General features: G+C 58.8%; 1 protein-coding gene across 1 annotated transcript; it reads right to left on the bottom strand.

Moving 5' to 3' along the window:
• Positions 1 to 83: 83 nt before the first annotated feature.
• Positions 84 to 18,903, bottom strand: B4GALNT4 (beta-1,4-N-acetyl-galactosaminyltransferase 4). The gene is made up of 20 exons (XM_033062264.1): positions 18,559 to 18,903; positions 11,651 to 11,766; positions 10,005 to 10,115; positions 9,834 to 9,929; positions 9,561 to 9,651; positions 9,133 to 9,233; positions 8,759 to 8,826; positions 8,361 to 8,439; positions 7,089 to 7,155; positions 5,592 to 5,735; positions 5,322 to 5,431; positions 4,986 to 5,086; positions 4,643 to 4,725; positions 2,978 to 4,160; positions 2,563 to 2,870; positions 2,274 to 2,427; positions 1,897 to 1,969; positions 1,659 to 1,812; positions 1,306 to 1,432; positions 84 to 916 (listed from the first exon to the last, which is right to left on the bottom strand). Exons 1-20 carry the CDS (start codon positions 18,707 to 18,709, stop codon positions 802 to 804), a joined length of 3,432 nt encoding a protein of 1,143 aa, XP_032918155.1. The 5' UTR covers positions 18,710 to 18,903; the 3' UTR covers positions 84 to 801.
• Between the last annotated feature and the right edge of the window lie 1,320 nt (positions 18,904 to 20,223).

Raw genomic sequence — 20,223 nt, 5'->3', positions numbered from 1 at the left:
GGGGACTGAGGGACAAAGGCCAACCTGGCTCCCATGCCCTGCATATCCCTGTCTGGTTGTGGGGTTGATGGAGCAGAGGGAAATCCCAGCCAAGACATTGATTTTAATTTTTTAAGAATAAAAAAAAAACCAAACCAAACAGACAAAAACTTCCTGAAAACAGCTTCCTACCTCATAATTTCACAGAAATTAGCTTGGAAACATGATCTGCCCGTACCTGCTCCAGGCTCTGCCTGTCCCCCCCCAGCCCAGCTCCCCTGGCATGGGCAGTGCCAGTTTCAGGGCTCTGCCCCCCACCCACAGCGTGTCCTGAGTGCAGGGCACACCCAGACCCCCACTTCCTTCTGTGGGTCCTGGAAGGGGAGCAGGAGGGTTTGGGCAGCCCCAGTGGGTTCTTAGCCACCCCCCCACCCCCCCAAAAGCTCAGCTCCTCAGCCTGACACAGGGACGAGGTACTGGGTATTTCAGGGAGAGGCAACACAGGAAAGGGGAGCTGCAAAGGGATCCTGGAAGCCACAATTCCACCTCCAGTATCCCCAGCCTGGCCCAGCCCTCCAGGACCCAGCAAAGCCCCTGGGACCCACCGGCACTAAGGAGTTAATGAACTCATTGCTGACTAAGAAATTAGACCCTTAAGAAAAAAAACCACCAGCACTCACCACAGCCCTCCCCGCTACCCCCTCCCCAGGAAAACCACGGCGGGTGTTGGGAGCCCCCTGTGCTGGCAGCAGGGCACGGTGGCCATGGTGGTGGGGGACAGGCAGGTGCCAGGGGTCTGTGGCTACGGGCCAGGCTTGGGCACTAGTCCTTGGAGGGCTTCTTGCTGCGGGCGTTCCACATGCCGCGCTTGGAGTGGTAGTAGTGGTAAAAGTTCCTGAGGCGCAAGCGCTCCACCTCCAGCCCACTCTGGAGCACCCTGCGGATGGAGGGACAGAGGGACGGAGCTCAGGGGATGGACAGACAGAGGGACAGGGCTCAGGGATGGCTGGATAGAGGGACAGGACTCAGGGGATAGAAGAATGGAGGGACAGAGGAATAGGGCTCAGGGGATGGATGGATGGAGAGGGCTCCCTGTAGATGGACAACAGAGAGATGGGGCTCAAGGGACAAAGGGACAGAGCTCAGGGGATGGAGTTCAAGAGATGGATGGACAGAGGGCTCCAGATGGGCATGGCCCTCCCATAGTGAAGTTTTGCCCTTCACCACCCCATCATCCAGCCTCCAGACAGCTTGATGGATGTGCCCAAATCCACGTGGCTGACCCTGCTCCTAGGGGTTTAGGGGCTGCAGGACCCCCAGGCTCACCTGTCCAGGAGCTCCCAGTCCTCCCCGCCCCAGCGGTCCCGGAACTCTTCCGTGTTCATCCCTCCCACACGGTCAAAGTCTGATTTGTAGATGCCAAATAGGCCGAAGCCGTTCACCTCCCAGTAGCCTGGAGTGGGGCAGGGAGCAATGAGGTGAGGGGTGGGGGGATGCCCAAATGCCCGTCTCATCCCCTCTGTGTTCTCCCAACCACCTGGGAATGACAGGGATTCGCCATCCCAGCCCCTCTTCCCACCACAGGTCCATCCCCCTCTGTGCCACCTCCTGCAGAGGTGCATCAGGGGATGATGGCCTGGTTTTGGGGTGTTCCTAGCTGGAAAAGGGTCCCTGCTCACCATTGGGCTCCCGGGGGGAGCTGCCACAGCTCAGCCTCATGACAATGGGAGCGTAGGCCAGCTTCCCCTCCACGCAGTGCTTCCGGATGCTGTCCAGGATGTTGGCAGGGAAATGGATGTGCAGGTCACACAGGAACACGATACTGTGCTCGTCCTGGGGAGGGACAGACATGGGTCAGGGGAATCAGAGAGGAACAGCCCCAGGAGAGAAGCCACAGCCAGAGCTGGTCCCACTCACCTCCACCATGTCCACACCAGCCTGGAGCCCAGCAGAGCGCTCGAAATTCCCCGTGCGCCGCAGGTATTGAAATCTGGGGAGAGAGGACAGGGCAGGTAGCACTGGGGACAGACAGGGACACAGCCAGGAGAGAACAGGAACTACCAGCATGGGGAAAGAACCTTTTCAGGAATGTGCAGGTGCTACCCTTCAAGCTGAGGGTCCCCCCATGGAGTCAAGTTTCTGCACCCCCAAATCCAGATGGAAAAGTAATTTAAACCCCCAAAAGTGAGGAGGAGGGAAGGGGCAGCAAGGCAGGGAAGGAGTAGCAGGTTGTGTGGGTACCTGTCCCACCACAGGGAGTCCCCCAGACCCCAAGGCTGCAGGCTGGGAGTTACCTGGGTAGCTGGGCATCCTGCAGGGCCTTTTCCACATCCATGTCCTCGCTGTCAAAGTCCACCAGGATGACATTGAAGTTGGCGTCCCTCGTGGCCCCGTAGAGGCCGGCCATGTCCAAGATGAACTGCTGCACCCAGCGAGCCTGGTTCTTCACTGCCAGAGACACATCCCTCAGGCTCACAGGGGGACACAGCATGCCCTCCCACCCGGAGGTGACAGCCTCATCCCACTGGAGGACACTGAGGGAGCAGCAGAGACCCTGAAGAGCCGTATCTGGCCCTTGCCTACCTGGCACCACAAAGTGCACCATGACATCCTGCCTCCAGCTGAGCCGCAGGGGCCGGCACAGCACAGATTTTCCATAGAGGATGCTCCAGGCGCTGGGCTGGGGCTCAGTGGCCCCCAGGGCCAGTCCGTCGGGGTTGGCCTCAGCACTGTCGTCCTGTTTGCCCTGGTGCAGGAGGACGTAGACGTACTCGGAGAGCCGCACTGTGCGCTGGCCCCGCTCTGCCAGCTCCAGCTCCAGCAGGTAACGGTTCCCCCGCGCCGTGTCCCGCCGCTTCTCCACATTGATGATCCTCAGGAGCGTGTAGATCCTGCAGAGAGAAGAGAAGCCTTGAAATCACCATCATCACGAGCGCTGGTCCCCATGATCCAGGACCCATCCCCTTGCATTCCTGCCAGCATCCCACTGCCTCCATACCCTCCATTCTTCTCGTTGAGCTTCTCCATGTACTGGGCCACCACGTCCACCACCTCGCTCTCGCCCAGCTGCAGGTTTCCCGACACGTTGCAGCGCAGGTCGTTCCAGTCGGAGCGCAGCAGCTCGAAGTCTACGGAGCTGACGCTGAACGTCCGCTGCCAGTTGATGGAGTCCTCCAGCCAGCCCTGCTGCAGCTCCCCCGCCTCATAGGAATAGTCCGACACCTCTTCCTCCTCCTCCTCCTCCTCCTGGCCCTTTCCCTCCTCCTGCTGCGACGCCGTCGTTTCAGACACCTTCAGAAAGGATGTCACCCGCGTCCCCTCGGAGCGGGTGGCCTCGGATGAGTTGTAGTCGGCAGTGGCTGCTGTCCTGCCTGGAGCAGGGGTCATGTCCTCATGGCTGAAGAGCCCCTCGGTCCCTAGGGCAAGGAGGTCAGGCAGCACTCGCTGCTTGGGTGGCCGCTCCCACCTCCGGCCACTCTTCCGCCTGGCAGGGTCCCTCTCCTTGGAGATGTTGCTCAGGAGCCAGGGGCTCCGGCGGCCAGGGACAGCCCGGAGCTTGTTGGGGGTGATGGGATGCTTCTGTGGGGTCCTGGAGCGGAGGTGGACTCTCTTCACAGGCTTTGGATACAGGAAAATTCCAGGGAAGGCCGGCTCCTGGGCTGGGGCTTTGCGCTTCCCGGGCTGCAGCCGGGTCACATAGACCTTCTCCTGGGGTTTCCGGGGCTTCTTGTCCTCGCTGGGAGCCGCCGGCCTGCTTGGACCCGGCGTTTTGGCTTTGCCACCAAAGATGGGCACGGAGAGGTGTGGCTGGAGGCCCAGGGCCGTGCTGTGCTTTGACAGCCCCAGCTCATCCTCCTCACCCTGATCCTGGGGCAGCCAACGGAGCGCCCGGCCCGGGCCCCGCTCCGGAGCAGGATCCTCCTGGAGAGCGGCCGGTGGGCTGGATGTGCTCCATGTTCCCAGCTGCCCAGGGGTGCCTGTCCCAGCCTGCACCCGGCCCCGCTTCTGGCGGAAGCTGTAATAGTCCAGGTCATCTCCATAATCCCTGGTGACCGGCACAGGATCCTTCCCTTTGGCTCTAGGGGCCGGTCCAAAGCTCTGCTCCTTGGCCTCGGCATGGGGGTCTGTGGGCTCAGGGCTGTCCACTCCTTCCTCTTCCTCCTCCTCATCCTCCAGGAAATCTAGGGAACAAAGGCAGAGATTAATATCCTGAGGCTGAGACAAGGAGGCAGAGCCTGATCCCGGCAGGAGAGGAACCTGTGAGTGGAGGAGGTGAGGGAGCAGAGCTGGGGCAGCAGGGGATACCCACACAGGGACACCAACCAGGGCTGGCAGCTCCAGGTCCTGCTGCTTATCCCCACCTCAAATTTCAGCACCAATCCCAATGGGTTTGGTTCCTGCTGCCCACTGCTGAGGCTAACCCAAGAGATGTTGGAGGGAGAGCAAATCCCAATCCAGTCTCCTGCTTCCCACATCGCCCTGTTGTGATGCCAAGCAGGACGCTTGGAGGGATGCTCTGACGGATGCTGCTCTGCACAGCCTAGCCCTCCTGCAGCCTCTGGCACTGCTGGAGTCATCCTGATGAGCCACAGCTCCGAGGGGATGAGCTGCCAGTAAGGATGCTGGGAGCTCGGCCTCGTGCCCAGCGATCCTGGTGACTCACTGTCAGGGCCGAGGAAGAGAAACGCTCGCTGCCGCGGATCCTCCTCCTCCTCATCCATCTTCATGTACTTGTAGAACCCAAACCTGGGGATGGAGAGGGAAGGTGAGGGCCTGGGAGAATGTGTGCGGGGAGGAGCACCCAGCTGTCAAGGGAGTCGGGGTTCCCAAATCCAGGAGCACTGCCAGCACTCAAGCTGCGCATGCCTGGGAGATAGGGGAAGAGCCAGCCTGGAGTGACCCTTCCACGGGGGACAGGGACATGTGGCTGAGGATGCATCATCTCAGCACTGTTGACATCAGCCCCCTGTGTGCAGCACCCCAAAATCCTGGCCTCCAGTACTTACTTTTCCAGGTAGAGGGGGGACTCCCTGTAGAAGCACTTGTTCTCCGTCTCCATGTGAGTGAGGCGTGTGAAGTCGTTGGGATACACGAACGAGAGGTAGACCTGGGCGGTAAATGGTGTCATGTCATCCTGAGGCCACCACCAACACCAAAGTGACCCCCAGCATCTCAAAGACAGGGATTTAACCTCAACTCTCTCAGGCTGAGCCATGCAAGCTCAGCCTGACCCTCCAGCAAGCGATGCTTCCTCCTGGATTTCACCCAGGTGGTAACATCCTCGCTTTGGGCTCCACCGTGTCCCTGTGGGAGCATGGCCCTGTCCCCAGGGGAACACTTACAAACTGCAGGCCCTGGTAGCGGGCGATGGGGAAATCCTTCACCACGTAGGTGGGGCTGTAGGCACAGGGCACCAGCACGTTCTCCACACGGGACGCCTCGATGGCAGGGGCTGTGGAGAAGCCCAAAGCATCCCAACATGTTCCCAGCAGAGACCTCTCCACTCCAGAGATGGGCAGAGGGTGGCAGAGATGACCCAGGTGTCCACCACAGCCTTTTTCCTCTCCCAAATCCCACTAGGGATCAGCATGGATGCATTCTCAGGCACTTACTGAGGAAGAACGTATCCCTGGGGTCGGCCTTGAGCATGTCAGCCCCGTGCTCGTCCTGCTGGGCCTCCCAGAGGTGGCTCCCACTGTGGCTGGCCAAGGTCTGCGGGATGTGTTCCACATGGTTCATCTTCAGGGATGACTCATCTGCAGGACAGGGCCGGGGCTGAACCCCCGGGCACACCGGGAGCATCCTCCAAGACGGCCTTCCCCAGTCCCTCCAAGAGGGCTGGGAGCACTGTGGATGCCTCCCGCTCCCAGGGAATGCAGTGCTGCCCTCCCAGCCATCTCACAGCCCCGTGACTAATCAGCCTAATGATTATTGCATCGACTAATGAGGACCAGGGCACAGCAGATCCCAGCCAGGTCATCCTGCTCCCATTACCGCAGCCTCAAAAACGAGGGAATGCTCAGGACTGTAACTCCCAAGGACACAGGGGTTAAACCTTGGATGCCCTTCCTGCAGGTAACTGCAACACAAGCTGGTTTCCTGCCTACCCAGGGATGAGGGTGGCATGTCACCCCTGGTCACCAACCAGCTCCAGGCTCCCACTGGAGCTTACCCTGCTCCCATCACCTCAGCCATGCCCCATGGCTGCCCCCTGCCCAAGAAGCCCTGCCTTCTGCAGAGCCACAGGGAAGCAGGATTCCCCTTCCCAAGCCCCACATTCTTCTTCTTGTGGCAGGGAAAGGCTTCCCAAATGTGTCTCTGCAGCTGGCTGGGGTTGGGCTGAAGCCTCTGGAAAAGTCTAGAGGGAAGTAGGGAGGAAGGATGGAAAGAAGGAAGGAAGGAGCTCTGCCTGCTGCTGGCAGCCCCACCAGGACTGCACTCCCCAGGGATGACACGGCTTTGCCTCAGGGTGCCGCGGGGTCTGAGGGAATCGGGAAGCAGGAAAAGTTCAGGGATTTATCTGCACATCATTTATCTCATGCATCAGCACCCACTGGCACCCCTCATCTCTCTTGTCCCCACGGATCCTGCCTGCTGCCTGCCCCCTCCCCCTTATCGACACCTTCCAGAGCAGGAATGATGACCGCTCCCACTCCGTGCGGAGCGCCAGGCCAGGACCCATCCATCAAGCCCTTTCCTGCTGCCAGGGCAGGGGCAGGAAGCAGAAGATCTATAGATTTAATTAAACCTTGTGCCATCCATCCCCACTTCCACGACAGCTCCTCGTAACTCAGGGGCAGGCCCCGGAGCCAGAGGGGTCTTGGCAGGCAGGACGAGGCTGGAGCACCAGCAGAGCTGTGCTTCCATGCTGTGTTCACTCCACATCCCATTTTTAGCAGCAGCTCATCTTGCTCCCAGCATCAATCCTACCCACTGCAGCCCTTGCATGCATCCTTACACCAGGCAGAAGGCCAGTGGGGGGATTCAGAGGCTGAGATGTCCCCCCACGTCCCAGTTTCCCAGATTCTGGTTTCCTTCCCATCTCTCCTAGCATATGCAGCCCCTGGAGAGCCTGCTGGCTGGGGCTGTAGGAGGCAACTGGCCCTTACCTGTGTACAGGGAGATGTAGGAAGAGTCAATCACCTCAAATTTCAGGCTGGGGAGGAAAACTCGCCACTGGGAAAAAATAAAAGGAGATGGGGAATGAGCAGGAGGGTGGCAGAGGTCAGGTTGCAGTTGCCCAACCCTGGCACCCCAGGATGGGTCCTCCCTGTCCAGAGCTCCCAGAAACTTCCCTGCAGAAGAGGAGCAAGAGAAAGGGCTGATCCTGCCCCATTTCCTGCAGGGTTTGAGATTAGCAGAGATCCCTGCAGGGTTAGACAGGGAAAGGCTCCTGTGGGTAGGATACAGGCTCGTGTTGGTTCCCTCTGGGACTGTCACAAATCCTGCGACCGAAGGACTCCTTTCGTCACTGCTTTGTAAAGAAGAGTTTGCCTTGATTTAAGAGGGTCTCAAGAGCTGCTTGCCCTGATTTAACTCCAGCATTTTAAAAGCCAGTCTGGAGCCCTTGTCAGGACAAGCCCTTCAATGCCCCCGGGGTGAGACACATCAGGGTCCTGCTTTTGTTGTGGATGTTGTTGTTGCCTCTCTCTGCACAGCTGAGAGGTTTTTCTGCACGGCTGAAAGGTTCTGTGCTCCCTCCCTCCAGCAAAAAGCATCCCATCTCAGAAACATCTCCCCCATCTATTTGTTTTCCTCACTATTTGTTTTTGCCCAAAGAAATGCAGATCTTATCGGGATAGAGGGGATGGGGAGGAGGGAGGCCAGCAAGGAAGGGGTGTTGCCTGGCCTCCCTGATGCTTTGCTGGCACCAGTTTGACTCCAGTGACTAATGAGCTCTTGGGAGAAAGGAAACCTTTGCTAACGAGCCAACATCTTCCCCTCAGCCAGCCTGAGCCCCTGACACACACTCCAGGCTTTGCCAGGGCTCTGCTGCCAAGGCAGGCAAGTTCAGATTCGAAACTCATGGCAACTCCAAGGGGAAGAAAGAAGAAAACAAGGAGTTGCTCCATCACCTCAGCCACCTCTCTCCCATTGCTGGGATACAGCTAGCAAGGTGAGACCTGCCTGCTCTAGACTTTTCTTGCCCAGGGTCTTCAGCTGCCCAAAGACCAGCAGGAAAGAACAGCACTCCATGCATGCCAGTGCTGGAATAACCAGGGAAACAGTGACACTGACTTGTCCCCATTGGCAGCCATGGGAGGGGGAAACCATGGCTTTGCTCCAGGATAAAGCACTTGAACACACATGGGAAAAGCCCTGGCACTGGCTCTCTGGTCCTGGAATGAGCCTGGCATGGTGAGGGGTGGGCATTTACTCACCCCAACTTCCACGTGGTCCGAGCCCCGGTCATCCTGCTTGTGGAGCAGCTCGAAGTAGTAACGTCGGGAGGACATGAGGCTGCAGGGGAGGGGACACAGCGGTCAGAGCCCAGGGCCAGCCTGGGAAAGCCTCCCTGTCCTGTCCATGCGTGGGTAAAACCTTCCTGAGGCAAGGAGACAAGGAGCTGAGGAGGGTGTGTGCTCCTCCATCCCACTGCTGAGTGGTTTTTTGGGATTGGGGAGTATTGTAACATCCCTGTTCCCACTTCGTCACCTGTCCCTTCAAACTGTGGATCTGGAGTCCAGCCCAGCCCCACATGCCTTTTGGGAAAGGCCCATGGCCCAGGGAGGTCAGAGACAGGAGCTCCGCGTGGGATGATCCCCAAGGACACACTCACCGCAGGGGCTTGGACACTTGGGAGCTGAACTTGGTGAACTCTCCCGGCGCCGTCCACTCGGTGCCCAGCTGGGAAGGAAGGAGGAGTGTCAGAGCAGCAGGACACCACACCAAATCCCACCAGCTTCCCGTTAGAGGAATGAACCCCAAGAAAATCCAGGAATAAATATTATATCTCCTGGTCTTTGGCAGCTCCAAACAAGAAGGGACCAAGGGGTTCCTTTGGAAGCCAAGCCAGGCCTGGCCAGGGATGGGAGCAGGTCGAAACAGCCTGGCATTCCCAAAGGAGCAGAGAGGCAGGAGAGCTGCCCCCAGCACAGCCACACAGGGATCCCTCCCCCTGGAGCAGGGCAAGGCAGAGAGGTGATGCCATACCTTGCCCACAAATGCGGCCAGTCGGGAATTGGAGGGACTGTCATCGGAGCTGAGCCAGAACTCTGAGTTGTCATCTGATGCCACAGAAAACTGGAAATCCCCTGCAGAGAGCCACAGAGAGGGTCACCACCGAGGGACACAGGGGACCCTGGTGGCATGGGCTCAGGCCTGCTGCCTTGTGGTGAGACAGGAAACAGGGATGGGGCCAGCCCAGACCTCATGTCATGGCTCTGTACTGGATGGGATCAGGGCTTTGCCTCCAAAGCCACAGCAAAAAGGGGCTTTGCCCCAGAAGGACCCTCCTGCCCAGTAGCCAGGACTTGGGGACCATCTCCAAGAACCTTTCTGTCCTCCTGTGGCCAGGAAGGGGAAGAACACAGCATCTCCACATTGCTGCATGGGAGAAAAGGCCACGCTCCGTCACTCACCATCTTTGAAGGGATGGATGTAGCCAAAAATCCTCAGCCCATAGTTCTTCCACTTGGGAGACACAGCCAGCTTCTTCACCGTGGTGCGGGTCTGCCGAGGAGACGGGCATGGATCACCTCCTCCACATTATCACCACCACCCACCTCTCCTCCAGCTGGGAATCACCTCCCCAAGCCAAACCCAGCAAGCCAAGGTCTTGAGGACCAGTGGAGACCCAGGGAGGGATGGGTGGACCCTCCTGCCAACCCCTGAGCACCTGTCCTGGGACTCACGTGGGGAAAGAGCGGGAAGTGGAGATTCTTCCTCAGGTGCCTCACGGCCCCGCCACACCAGTCCTCAAAGACGTGCAGGTTTGCCTTCCCTTTGTACTGTGGGAGAAGAGAGGGAGCTGAGTGGGGCTCCTCCTCCTCCATCCCCTCCCAGGCTGCTGCCTGCCCACCCACCTGCTCATTCCAGGGCAAGGCCTGCTTGGTCAGGTTGAGTTTGGGGTGGCTGCTGGCTCGGTAGGAATGCTGACCTCTGGAAAACCAGCCATCCACATCCTGCCCGTCGTTCTGTGGAGAGGGACAGATGGGATAGGTGATCAGGGCCAGCACATCCTATACTTGGGGGATGTCTCTGTGCATCCATGGTGAGGTCCTGGCATAGGCTGCCCAGAAAATCTGTGGCTGTCCCATCCCTGGAAAAGTTCAAGGCCAGGTTGGACAGGGCTTGGAGAAACCTGGGCTAGGGGAAGGTGTCCTTGTTCATGGTGGTGGGTGGAACTGGATGGGCTCTAAGATCCCTTCCAACCCAAACCATTCCAGGATTCCATGAGCTAAACACCTCATTTTGAGTGTTGCCAAACCAAGGCGAAAGATTTCACAGCTCACAGCAAAGGAAAGGAGAAGGAGGCACAAAAATATTGGCAAGGTGTCGCAGGCAGTTTCAAAATGTTCCAGCTAAACTTGTTTCCCTTCCTCTGCCAAAACTGTTCCAAAACAGTGAGTTTCCTGTTCATCCAAAGGGTTTGGCCAGTCTTGGGGGCTGCTGGAATTTTGGGCTCTCTCTCTCTCTCTAAGAGCACAGAGGTGATCTCTACATCCTGAGCAGAGGAAGCTGAATGTCTCTCCACTCCCCCTCTTCCTTTAAAGGGGATTAGGTTAATCCCATTGCTTGTATCTTGTAATTCAGGGAGATTAAGTGAGCAGTCACCTGCCTCCAGCTCGCTGATGGGCAACAAGGAAGAGCCAGGTACTTCTTCCAGAGCATTCCTCTCTTTCTCAGTTTCCCCAGAGCATCATTCCCCTCTTCCTCCACCCCCCAGGGCAGACACAGCACTGTCACCACAGCACTGCCCATTTGCATGCACAGTGCCAGGGAAATAATTAGCAAACTGCCTAAACAAACTCATTAGAGCCCTGGAGGAGGGAGCAGTGCCCTTGGAAGACCTCATGAGGGATAGTTTTGTGCCAGGCTCACTGGAAGGATTCTCCCTCCTCCCAGGAAATTCCTGCTGTGTCCTCTGTCCTTACCCAGCATCAGCCCGTGCCTCCTCTGGGAGGTATCTGAGGTTTCTCCTTTGTCCATCTGTCCCTTATTTCTGAGGAATGATCCACTGTTGGGATAGGACAGGGAATACCCCGTGGCTTCCCCCTCCCACCATCCCATCTGGCTGCCCTGCTACGAGGCCTCTTGGTAACAACAGGGACAACAGAGCCTTCAACAGGGGTTTGGTGACCTGCTGGACAGGGGACAGCAGCGTGTCCTCGTCACTGCAATTCCAATTGCCTCCTGCTTGGAGGCTCCACCTGGGGTGTAGCGGCTCTCCAGTCCAGGACAGAGCAGAACACACAGGAGCAGGTGGCTTTGCTCAGAAAAGCAGGAATTGCAGAGCAGATGAAGCAGGGCCCTTCTCAGGGAAGCTGTGACATGAAGCACGGTGTGGGATATTGGGGGGCTATCCCATCTGGTTCCAATGGGATATTAGAGAGTTTATCCACTGTGAGGGCTGCTGGGCAGAATGAGAGGTTCTGATGTACCCTCAGCTGGACAAGACTTGGAGCACTCTGCTCCCAGACCTCCACAGGCCCCTTCCCACCCCCATTACCATCGGATCTTCCTCGTGGCTCTCGCTGGAATCCTCGGCCTTCCTGCGCCGTGCCGACACTGGCGCCGCCGCCGGCCGCCTCCCAGGATCCGTCACCTCCCCCGGCCTCTCTCCATCTGCCAGGGGAGCAGAGAGGGGTCACACCACAGCCCCCCATCCCAGCAACTCTTTTAGGGCCCCAGCACCGGGAAGGGGAGGTGCTGGCATTGCCTCTGCTCCCAAGGAACAGGGACATGGAGAGCAGGGGTGACACACGGCTGCAATTCCCCTCATTCCATTTGCACTAAGCAGCTTTGCAGCAGCTCATCAGCAGCAGGTTTAATTACACCCCCCACGGCTCCCAGCCCTTTACATAAGAGATGCTGGGATAAGCTCTTGGGGTCTTGCTCCCCTTCCATCCCCTCAGGGATGCACCCCTGCTCCCTGCCCCTCCAAATTCCAGCTCTGCCAAGAGCACACCAACCCCCCGCAGATATCATCCCCTCAAACTATGACCCTCTTCAAAATCACTCACATCAAAACTTTGCTCCCAGACCCATCAGATCCATTACTGTGCTGGGTTAATTATCCCCAACCTTTGACTCCCCTCTGCAGCTCCTTTTCCTTGGGCAGGGAATTTTAAGTACCCCCCAAAAAATGGTGCAGAACTTGGAAAATGTTACTTTGGCAGGGGGAGGGACATCCTCTTTTTCTGCCACCCCAAAACTCAGGGGGACAGGGGGAGCTTGGGGTTCAATCATCGCTGCCGATGCACGGATCCACAGTTCAATCCAGAGCCAAGGTAATGCTTGGACAGGTGGGTGTCCAAGAGCCACCTCCACAAACATCTGTGGGTCCCCAAAAACCAGCCACCTCCACGTGCACACCTCAGGTGCGCTGAGCAGTGACCCCCACATCACGGGAATTGCAGGAAAGGGGTCACCAACCCCATCCCAAGGGAAAGATGGAAAGATGTCTCTGTCCCTCCACACCCTCCTTGCCACCACCAGCAAGTCCTAGGGACTCCCACTCCCCAAAATGTGACTGCCACAGCCAGGGAGGGGCTCGGGGTGCCCTGGCAGACGCTTCCCACACCATTAGTATTCCAGCGGCCGCGCAGCCGGCGTCTCCTTGGAGATGGCAGCACAAATCCCATCCCCACAGCAGGGACAGGAAATTAAGCTCTAAAGCCCCTTCTTCTGCTCTCGGCCATTCTTCAGCCCCTGGCAGCCCCAGCTCACTCCTGGCAGCTCCCCAGGCTGCCTCCTCCCCTCATTCCCCGCATCCATCCCTCTTCCCTCCGTGATGGGGAGCAGCGGGACCGGAGCCAGCGCTCCACGCAGGGGCAGCATCATTCCCACCACACTGATCTGTGCATTTATCATGGCCACATGGCCACGGGGAGCTCAGCACTCCCAAGGGACCTGCCGGGGCTGGAAGGCAGGAGTGGGTCTGTGGTACCCACTCAGGGAGTCTCTCCTGGCCTTGGAGCAGATAAACCTGCCTCCCGTGGGATTGCCACAGACAAAATTCCCTGTATGGCAAACTCAGCCAGCAGCACCCCAGGCTGTATCCACAGGGATGGCTGGAGCCATTGGAGCTTTCAGGACCCAAAGCCACGAGCCTCCTGCTTGCTCTCTGTCCCTTCCAAGGGGTTCCCACATCCAGGGAGGAGCAAAAGCACCAGCAAGGCTCCAGAAAAGGTTTCTGGGCTTCCATGCAATTCCCTGACAATTTAAATATCAGAAAGTGACTTCTGGTCAGGCTGTGGGGAACTGGGAGACAGTGCCATGGGGATAAGGGATGGGGAAGGGCAGTGCCTTGTGCTAATGAGCATCACTGCCCCCAAAAATCCCGAGTTCTTTTGGTCCCAACCACAGCCCTGCAGGAGGAGAAGAAGAGAGAGAAGGCAGCACTGGGAGAAAGAAGTATTCCAGTTCCTCCCAGCATCCCACCGGGATGCACAATCCATTCCCTCGGCCAGCCTCCCTCAAGGACCCGAGAAGGCAGGACAGGGATATGGGAAGTTCTGAGGACAAGCAGGGACCCACTGCCTGTGGGATGGGGATGCTCAGGGAAGGGATGGAAGCACTAAAAGCTCTCCCCTGGAGCGACACTGATGCTTTTGGAGCAGCGAGGAGGGGGCAGGAAGCACAAACCAGCTCTGAGTCACAGCAGCCTCCAGACAGGGAGCCAGGATCCTCATCCTGGGGAGGAGGCCATGGATATGAGAGACTCAGGCAAGGCACAGAGTGATGCCTCCCATGGGAGAAGCATCTCCCTGTTGTCCTGGCCCTGTAGCTCTGCTGGGAAGCACAGAAAGCCTTTCACATCCCACCTCCCGCCTCCTCCTCCCCAGCTCCAAACACAGCCCCTTTCTTCCATGCCGGGGTTTCTCCTGGCCCTTTTCCAAGCCCCGCGACGTGGAGGGAGGGAGGTGACATTTAAACTCAGACACAGCTGCAGCAGATGTGGTGGCAGTGCCTTCCTTAAACCCAGAGGTTCCATTCTCAAATTTTCCCTCGGAGCAGGAGCATCCGTGCAGGAGCCTCCTAACGAGGTGTTAAGTGATTATAATTAATCAGAAAGAAATCAATACCACAAACCATCAGTGCCACAGGGACAAAAATCCTGGCCACAACCCCGGGACAGAGGGTGGTGGCCACCGGCTGGGTGACATTGGTGACACCAATGGTGCCGAGAGGAATGGGATTTGTGACCACCATGGGGACACAGGACCAGTCCCTGGACACCCCTGCCCAGCCTCCCTCGGGCACTGCTGCCTGCTGGGACCTGCCACTGCCTTGCTGAGGGAACTGGAGGAGCAAGGGGGATTTTTTTCCTGCCTCCCCCATTTCTTTGCCGCTGTTTCCTCACTCCCTGCCAGCCCTATCAGCTGGAGCCATGGAAATCGATGCGGAATCGCTGTGGCTGGCAATGGAGCTGCCATGAGACCACTCCAGCTGACAAACACCCACCAGGAGAGGCGGCTCCGGCACTTCCACGCTCATCATCAGGATCTCAAATCCCTCCTGGGATTGGACAGCTCCCAGACTTCCCCCATTTCCCTTACTGTGCATCCAGTGCCCTTCAGTCCCACCTGCTCCAGCCCCAAACAGGGATGATGCTCACTCAGCCCTCAGCATAAAGATTTGGCTTCCTGGGATGTGGCCTCTGGAGAAGATCACTGTGAAATGCTGGGAATTTCAGGGTGCATTTCACCCCAGAAACATTCCAGCCTCTGAGCTCTGTAGGGTCACCATCCCAATTCCAGCAGCTGGCTCCCAACTGGCTCCTCATCCAGCCAAAATCCCTGAGTCCTGCCAGTGCCAAGGCCACCGACAGCCCAGGGGGCTGCTCAGGCCATCCCAAGGAGCAGCTCTGGAGAGCTGCAGGCACAGGGAAGGGATGGAGGGGAGATCCAAGGCAGTGCTGGGAAGGATAAAGATCCCAAACATCAATGCAAAGAGCTCCTGGTACTTGGGAAAAGCCATCCCTCATCTCCCCTGGCTTCAAGGGACAGTTTTGGGGACCCTCTGGGTGCTAAGGGGGCTGGGTCACAGCCAGGCTGGGGGCTGGTGCCACCCTGGGGTGGCTCAAATCCACTTTGAAGAGTCACATTTTTGCCTTTAAAAAAACCCAAAACAGGAGTTGCAGAATTTTTCCCATTGGGCACCCTATAGGAGGAGGGGCAGTCCAGGAAGGGCTTCTCATATGGAAAAAGGGCCCCATTCCCAAACCAGCCCATTCCCCCAGCTCCAAACTTCCCTTTCAGCAGTAGGGATGGGACCTGCTTTCCCTGGCACTGGGATCCCACATGGGTCCATCCAGGGAAACCAGCCTTTCCCAGCAGGGATAGGAGAGTGGGGTGATGCCAGAAGAAAAAGCAGCTCCCAAATCCCACTGCCCTTCATCTTCAAAGGGTTCTTCTCATCCCCTTCCCTACCTGCTCCCGGCATCCCCAACAAAAAGGATGAACCCCACAGCAGGCTGCAGCATTCCAGGCTCCCAATTAAAATCAAAGGATCTGCTGAGATGGATCCCAGAGGGACACATTATCCCAAACCTTCTCCCTCCTGCTCTCCCCAAAGATGGTCCCTAGGAGGGGAGAACAGCCAAGGACAGGACACAGAGCTTCCATCCCATCGCTGCCTTGGGATCAGGGGATTTTGGAAGCCCCCTGGACCATGGCAGAGGGGTGACCCAGGCCATGCCATGCCCAGCAGGCAGAGAGAGCCTCATTTTATCCATGAACTGGCTTCAGCACCCTTAAGCACTGATGCATCCCGTTCTCCCTCAAACCCCCAAAACCTCCCTCCATCACCACCAACACCCTCTGTGCTGAATCCCAGCAAACCCCAAGGCCCACAGCCCCACTGCCAGCCACTTTAGGGCCTTATTATCATTTTCCCAAGTTCTTTTTTGCTTTTTCATCCTTTTCCTATCCCTTTCCACCTGGCACATCCACGTTTCCACCCCATTGCCTCGGCGCTGTTTCCAGCTGGGAGAGCACCGTAATGGCCTCGTTATTTCCAATGAGGAATCCGTGTGTTCAATTAGGCAGAGAAGGGTAATTATCTACTTGGAGGAGATGAGGAAAAGAGGGGGGTGTTTTATCAGGGACCAGCAGAGCTTCCAGCCCAGCCCCTGGATGCTCCAGCTCTGAGTGTCACCAACAGCTGGGCCAAGGGGACACAGGAGCCCCGTGGGTTTTCCCCACTTTTCACCCCCCAAAACCACCAAAAATCCTCATGCCCTGCACCTGCAGAGCATCCAGCTGCTCACTGAAATCCTGTTTAATGAGTAATTAACCTTTTTCCTTGTTAATTAACCAGGCAGCACCCCTGGCAGAGACAAACAGGTCCTGGCTCATGATGGCCAAATCCAAAAGTCATCTCCAAACTCCTTTTGGTGCACAGACCCTTGGGGTGCTCCTCTTCCCCCAAACCCTTGCAACAAGGTTTTTTTTCCCCTCAATATGGTTTATTTCCTATGATCTAGTTGGGGGTTTTTAGGTTTGTTTTGGGTTTTTTCCCACTCCATTCAATAAACACACCCTGCCTCTCCCACTCTGGCAGCAGCAGGATAAGGATCCATCTGTGCATGGCCAAACCCTTCCCCAATCTCCACCCAACTACTTTCCAAGCACCTCGTGTCCAAAAAGGCCAAGTGGGACCTAAACTTGGCCTTTCCCACGCCTTCACCCGGGTTTTAGGCACCCACTGGAAAATTCAAGTGCAGGGAGCAGTATCTCCCTGGAGTCCTGTCCAGGACAGCTGGATCCAGCTTTCCCTGGAGAATCACCCACACTTCAGCCAGGGAAGGCACCCAAGGGGCAACACCCAATGTGCTTTCCGATCTCTCTTCCCACCTCCCAGAGGTTCTCCACCAAAGCCCAGCATCCTTCATTCCCAGTTTTCAGCCTTTCAGCCTTGCTGGGATATCCCTTTCCTTCCACAGCAAAACCCAGGCTATCCCCTGGAGCATCCCGAGAAGCCGGCTGGGATGCAGGGAGAGCAGGGATAAGGCACCTGCCAGCTCAGCAGCCGGGAACATCCCAGCACAGGGCATCCCTGTGCATCCTCCCCGCAGGAAAACCATGGCTCACTGTCGCACCGCTGCACCCCAAATCCCAGAGGGACCCCGATCCATGGTTTTCCCATTGATAGGGACAGCGATCCCACGCCATTTCCCCGCTGCCAGAGGCTCAGAGGCCAGACATGGCCGTCCCAAACACCGGGATAACAGTGGGGCCAGGGAAAAGCGCCTCGGGATAATGGTGGGGAACACAGGGAAAACCCCTCGGGAACACCAGGCAGAGCCTGCGGCTTTCCCCACCACGGAGGATCCCGCAGGGAGCTGGCAGCCCCCGGTGCCCCCCCCTCCCTCAGCAGCCTCATTTCCTGCCTCGCTCATTCGCATTATCCCGATTTTACCATAAGGCCCAAAAATTTGCAGGATCATGCTACTGCTCCGCTCGGAAACTTTGGGTTTTCCAGCCGGGAGGCTTTGCCAACCTCCGGCACCACTCTGACCCCCTCGGGAAAGCTTTTCCCTCACTCCATGGGCGCTAAATGCCGTCCCCCTTCTCATTTTTTAGGACAAAACGCGCTGGGCGAGGTCAGTCCCAGCAGGAACGCTACGGCTCAAGTTTCACCCAGCAAATATTCCGAGGGCTTTGTGTCTCCCTGGGCAGCCCAGGGAAAACCGGGAGCGACTGGACACGAAGCCGAGCCTTAGGGCACCTGTCCCTCCGGAGCATCCCGGAATCCATCCCGGCCGCTAGCCGAGGGCGGGAGAAGAAAGGAATTTTGGGTTGTTTGTTTTTTTTTTTTTGTAGCAGAGAAACACAAGCTGAGAAAGTGTTGGGATGGGATGGGGAGGGTTGGGAAAGGATGGGAACGTCGGGAAGGGATGGGAAAGAAGAGACTGTCCCTTCCAGCAGCGGCGAGCGGCTATAAATGGCCTCTTTGTCATCGCAGCCAAGGCAGGGAGAGGAAAAATGAGGACGGAGCGGCTCTAGAGGGGGGACAGTGAATGCCCGGCCGGTTTGGGGGCCCGCCCGGTGTCCCCCGTTCCCGAAGGTCCAAAGCCGGGGCGCGGAGCCCACGGAGGGGTCCCGCTCGCCCCAAACCCATGCGGGTGATGCGGGACAGAAATCCAGCAATGGAATTGGGGGGGTCTCACCCCTGAAGGAATGCTCCGGGTCCCCAGCAGGGCAGAGGGACCCTCAAACCCCTTGGGGACCCCCAACCCCAGGTGTTCTGAGAGCCCAGTGCGGGGGGAGCCCCGGCACCCCCTGGGGGTCCCCAAACCCCAGGTGCTCCGGTACCCCGGAGTGGCGGGGGGAACCCACCACCCCTTGGGGACCCCCAAAGCTCCCCGTAGCCCCGCTCCGAGGGCGGCCAGGGACCCCCCATCCCCGTTACCTTTGCCGTAGGCGAAGGGGAGGCGCAGGGCGCGGCCCTGGCGCACCAGGCTGATGTGCAGGTAGGTGAACCAGGCGGCCGAGGTGAGCAGCGCCAGCAGCAGCAGCAGCTTCAGCTGCTTGCGGAGCTTCTTCACCGGGAGCCGCGGCATCCTGCCGCCCGCATCGCCCCCGCCGCCGCCACCACCGCCGCCGCCGGCGGGCTAACCCCGGCCCATGGGGCCCCCCGCCCGTCCAGCCCGCGCGCTCCGGGCCGGCCGCGGGGCGGCTGCGGCTCGTAGGGCCGGGGCTCGGTGCGGGGCTCGGCGGCCCCGGGCCCGCCGGTGCATCGCCCCCCCTGCGCCGCGCCCGCGGGGGGAATGAATGAGCGGCGCCGAGCGCGGCCGCGCCCCCGCCGAGGAGCGACGGCGCCCCTGGCCAATCGCAGCGCGCACGCCTTGGGCTCTCCGCCAATGGGCGCGCCGCAGGGGCGGGGCCTGGGAGGTGCCGCGCGTCTCCACGCCAACGATCCGGCATCCCCGCGGGGCGCCGCGGGCGCGGCCATGCGGGGCGCGGGGGGGAGCCGACCCTCCGGTGCTACCCCGGGGCCTCCGCGGCAGGCGAGCGGGGCGGCGACGAGGCGGAACCGAACGGGGTCTCCGTGCAGACGGGACGGAGGGGTCGGCGAGATTGGTGACGCGGGTTTCGGCGGGGCCGCCCCCCGACCGGTCCCCCCCGCGGCGGGGATGGTACGTTCCCGGCAGCCAGAGGTGGGCTGCAGCGCCCGGTCCGGCCCGCTCGGGGGCGCTACCCGCAGTCACGGACCGCCCCGGATCCTCAGGGATCACACACGGATCCCATAGGATCAGCGGCGAGATCCGCGGGATCATCCCGGGAAAATGAGTGCGGGCATCCCCGGGATCATCCCCCCGCTGGGTGCGGGGATCCCATGGGGGCTGCGACCCCCCGACTCCCACTCGCTGGGTGCAGGAGTCCCATGGGGGCTGCATTCCCGGGATCCTCCCTGAGGGGCGCCGGGATCCCCAGGGTTGCCCTCGCTGGATGCAGAGATCCGGGGGCCGGGGCTGAGACCGACCACAACTCACTACACTGGTGAGCGGGCTGGTTCTTCCCTCTGCAGCGCAGAACTGAAAAACAACGGGATTTTTCCTTCCTCTCCCATCCCACAGGTTGAGGGAATGTCCCCTCCTTGCTGAGGCTCAGGCGAGGGGCAAAAACCGGGGAGAAATCCGTTATTAAAGGAAGGAATCCACTCACGGCTGGGAAAACTAGAGGGCACCAATGTGCTGGGCTGCGATTCCCAGAAATCAAATCCCAGTTTCCAGGGCGGGACCGTGCTCGTTCGGTTTGGTTAATCAGAAACATTCCCGAAGTTGCCTGTAAAAGGACAGCGTATCCTGGGACTGTTTTAACACAGTTCAAGCACTGTCACACCGTGCAGCCTGAGAGGGGCAGCCGGAGCTTTCCAGGCATCCCAAATGGCATTCCCAAAAAGTGGCACCTCCTGGCCTCAGCCCTGTGCTTGTGGGAGATGGAGGTGGGCTTGGGGATCCAGCAGGATTTGGGAGTTTCACAGGGATTAGGGGCAGAGAAAGAGAGAGGACTGGGAAAGAAGAGGAAAAAAGCGGATAAAGAAAGGGCCAAGGGAAAAAAAGGGCAATGAAGG

The sequence above is a fragment of the Catharus ustulatus genome, chromosome 6 (assembly GCF_009819885.2).
Source record: "Catharus ustulatus isolate bCatUst1 chromosome 6, bCatUst1.pri.v2, whole genome shotgun sequence".
Lineage (NCBI taxonomy): Eukaryota > Metazoa > Chordata > Aves > Passeriformes > Turdidae > Catharus > Catharus ustulatus.
Note: the sequence above shows the minus strand (reverse complement) of the source record. Positions and strands in the feature narration are given on the sequence as shown.

Excerpts from the sequence above, each read along its gene's own strand:
- B4GALNT4 (XM_033062264.1), bottom strand. The coding sequence starts at position 18,709 with ATGCCGCGGCTCCCGGTGAAGAAGCTCCGCAAGCAGCTGAAGCTGCTG. Across the intron at positions 2,428-2,562 it reads GGTGCACTTTGTGGTGCCAG|TGAAGAACCAGGCTCGCTGG; the intron begins GTAGGCAAGGGC and ends TGTCTCTGGCAG. Across the intron at positions 1,813-1,896 it reads CTGGTGTGGACATGGTGGAG|GACGAGCACAGTATCGTGTT; the intron begins GTGAGTGGGACC and ends GTCCCTCCCCAG.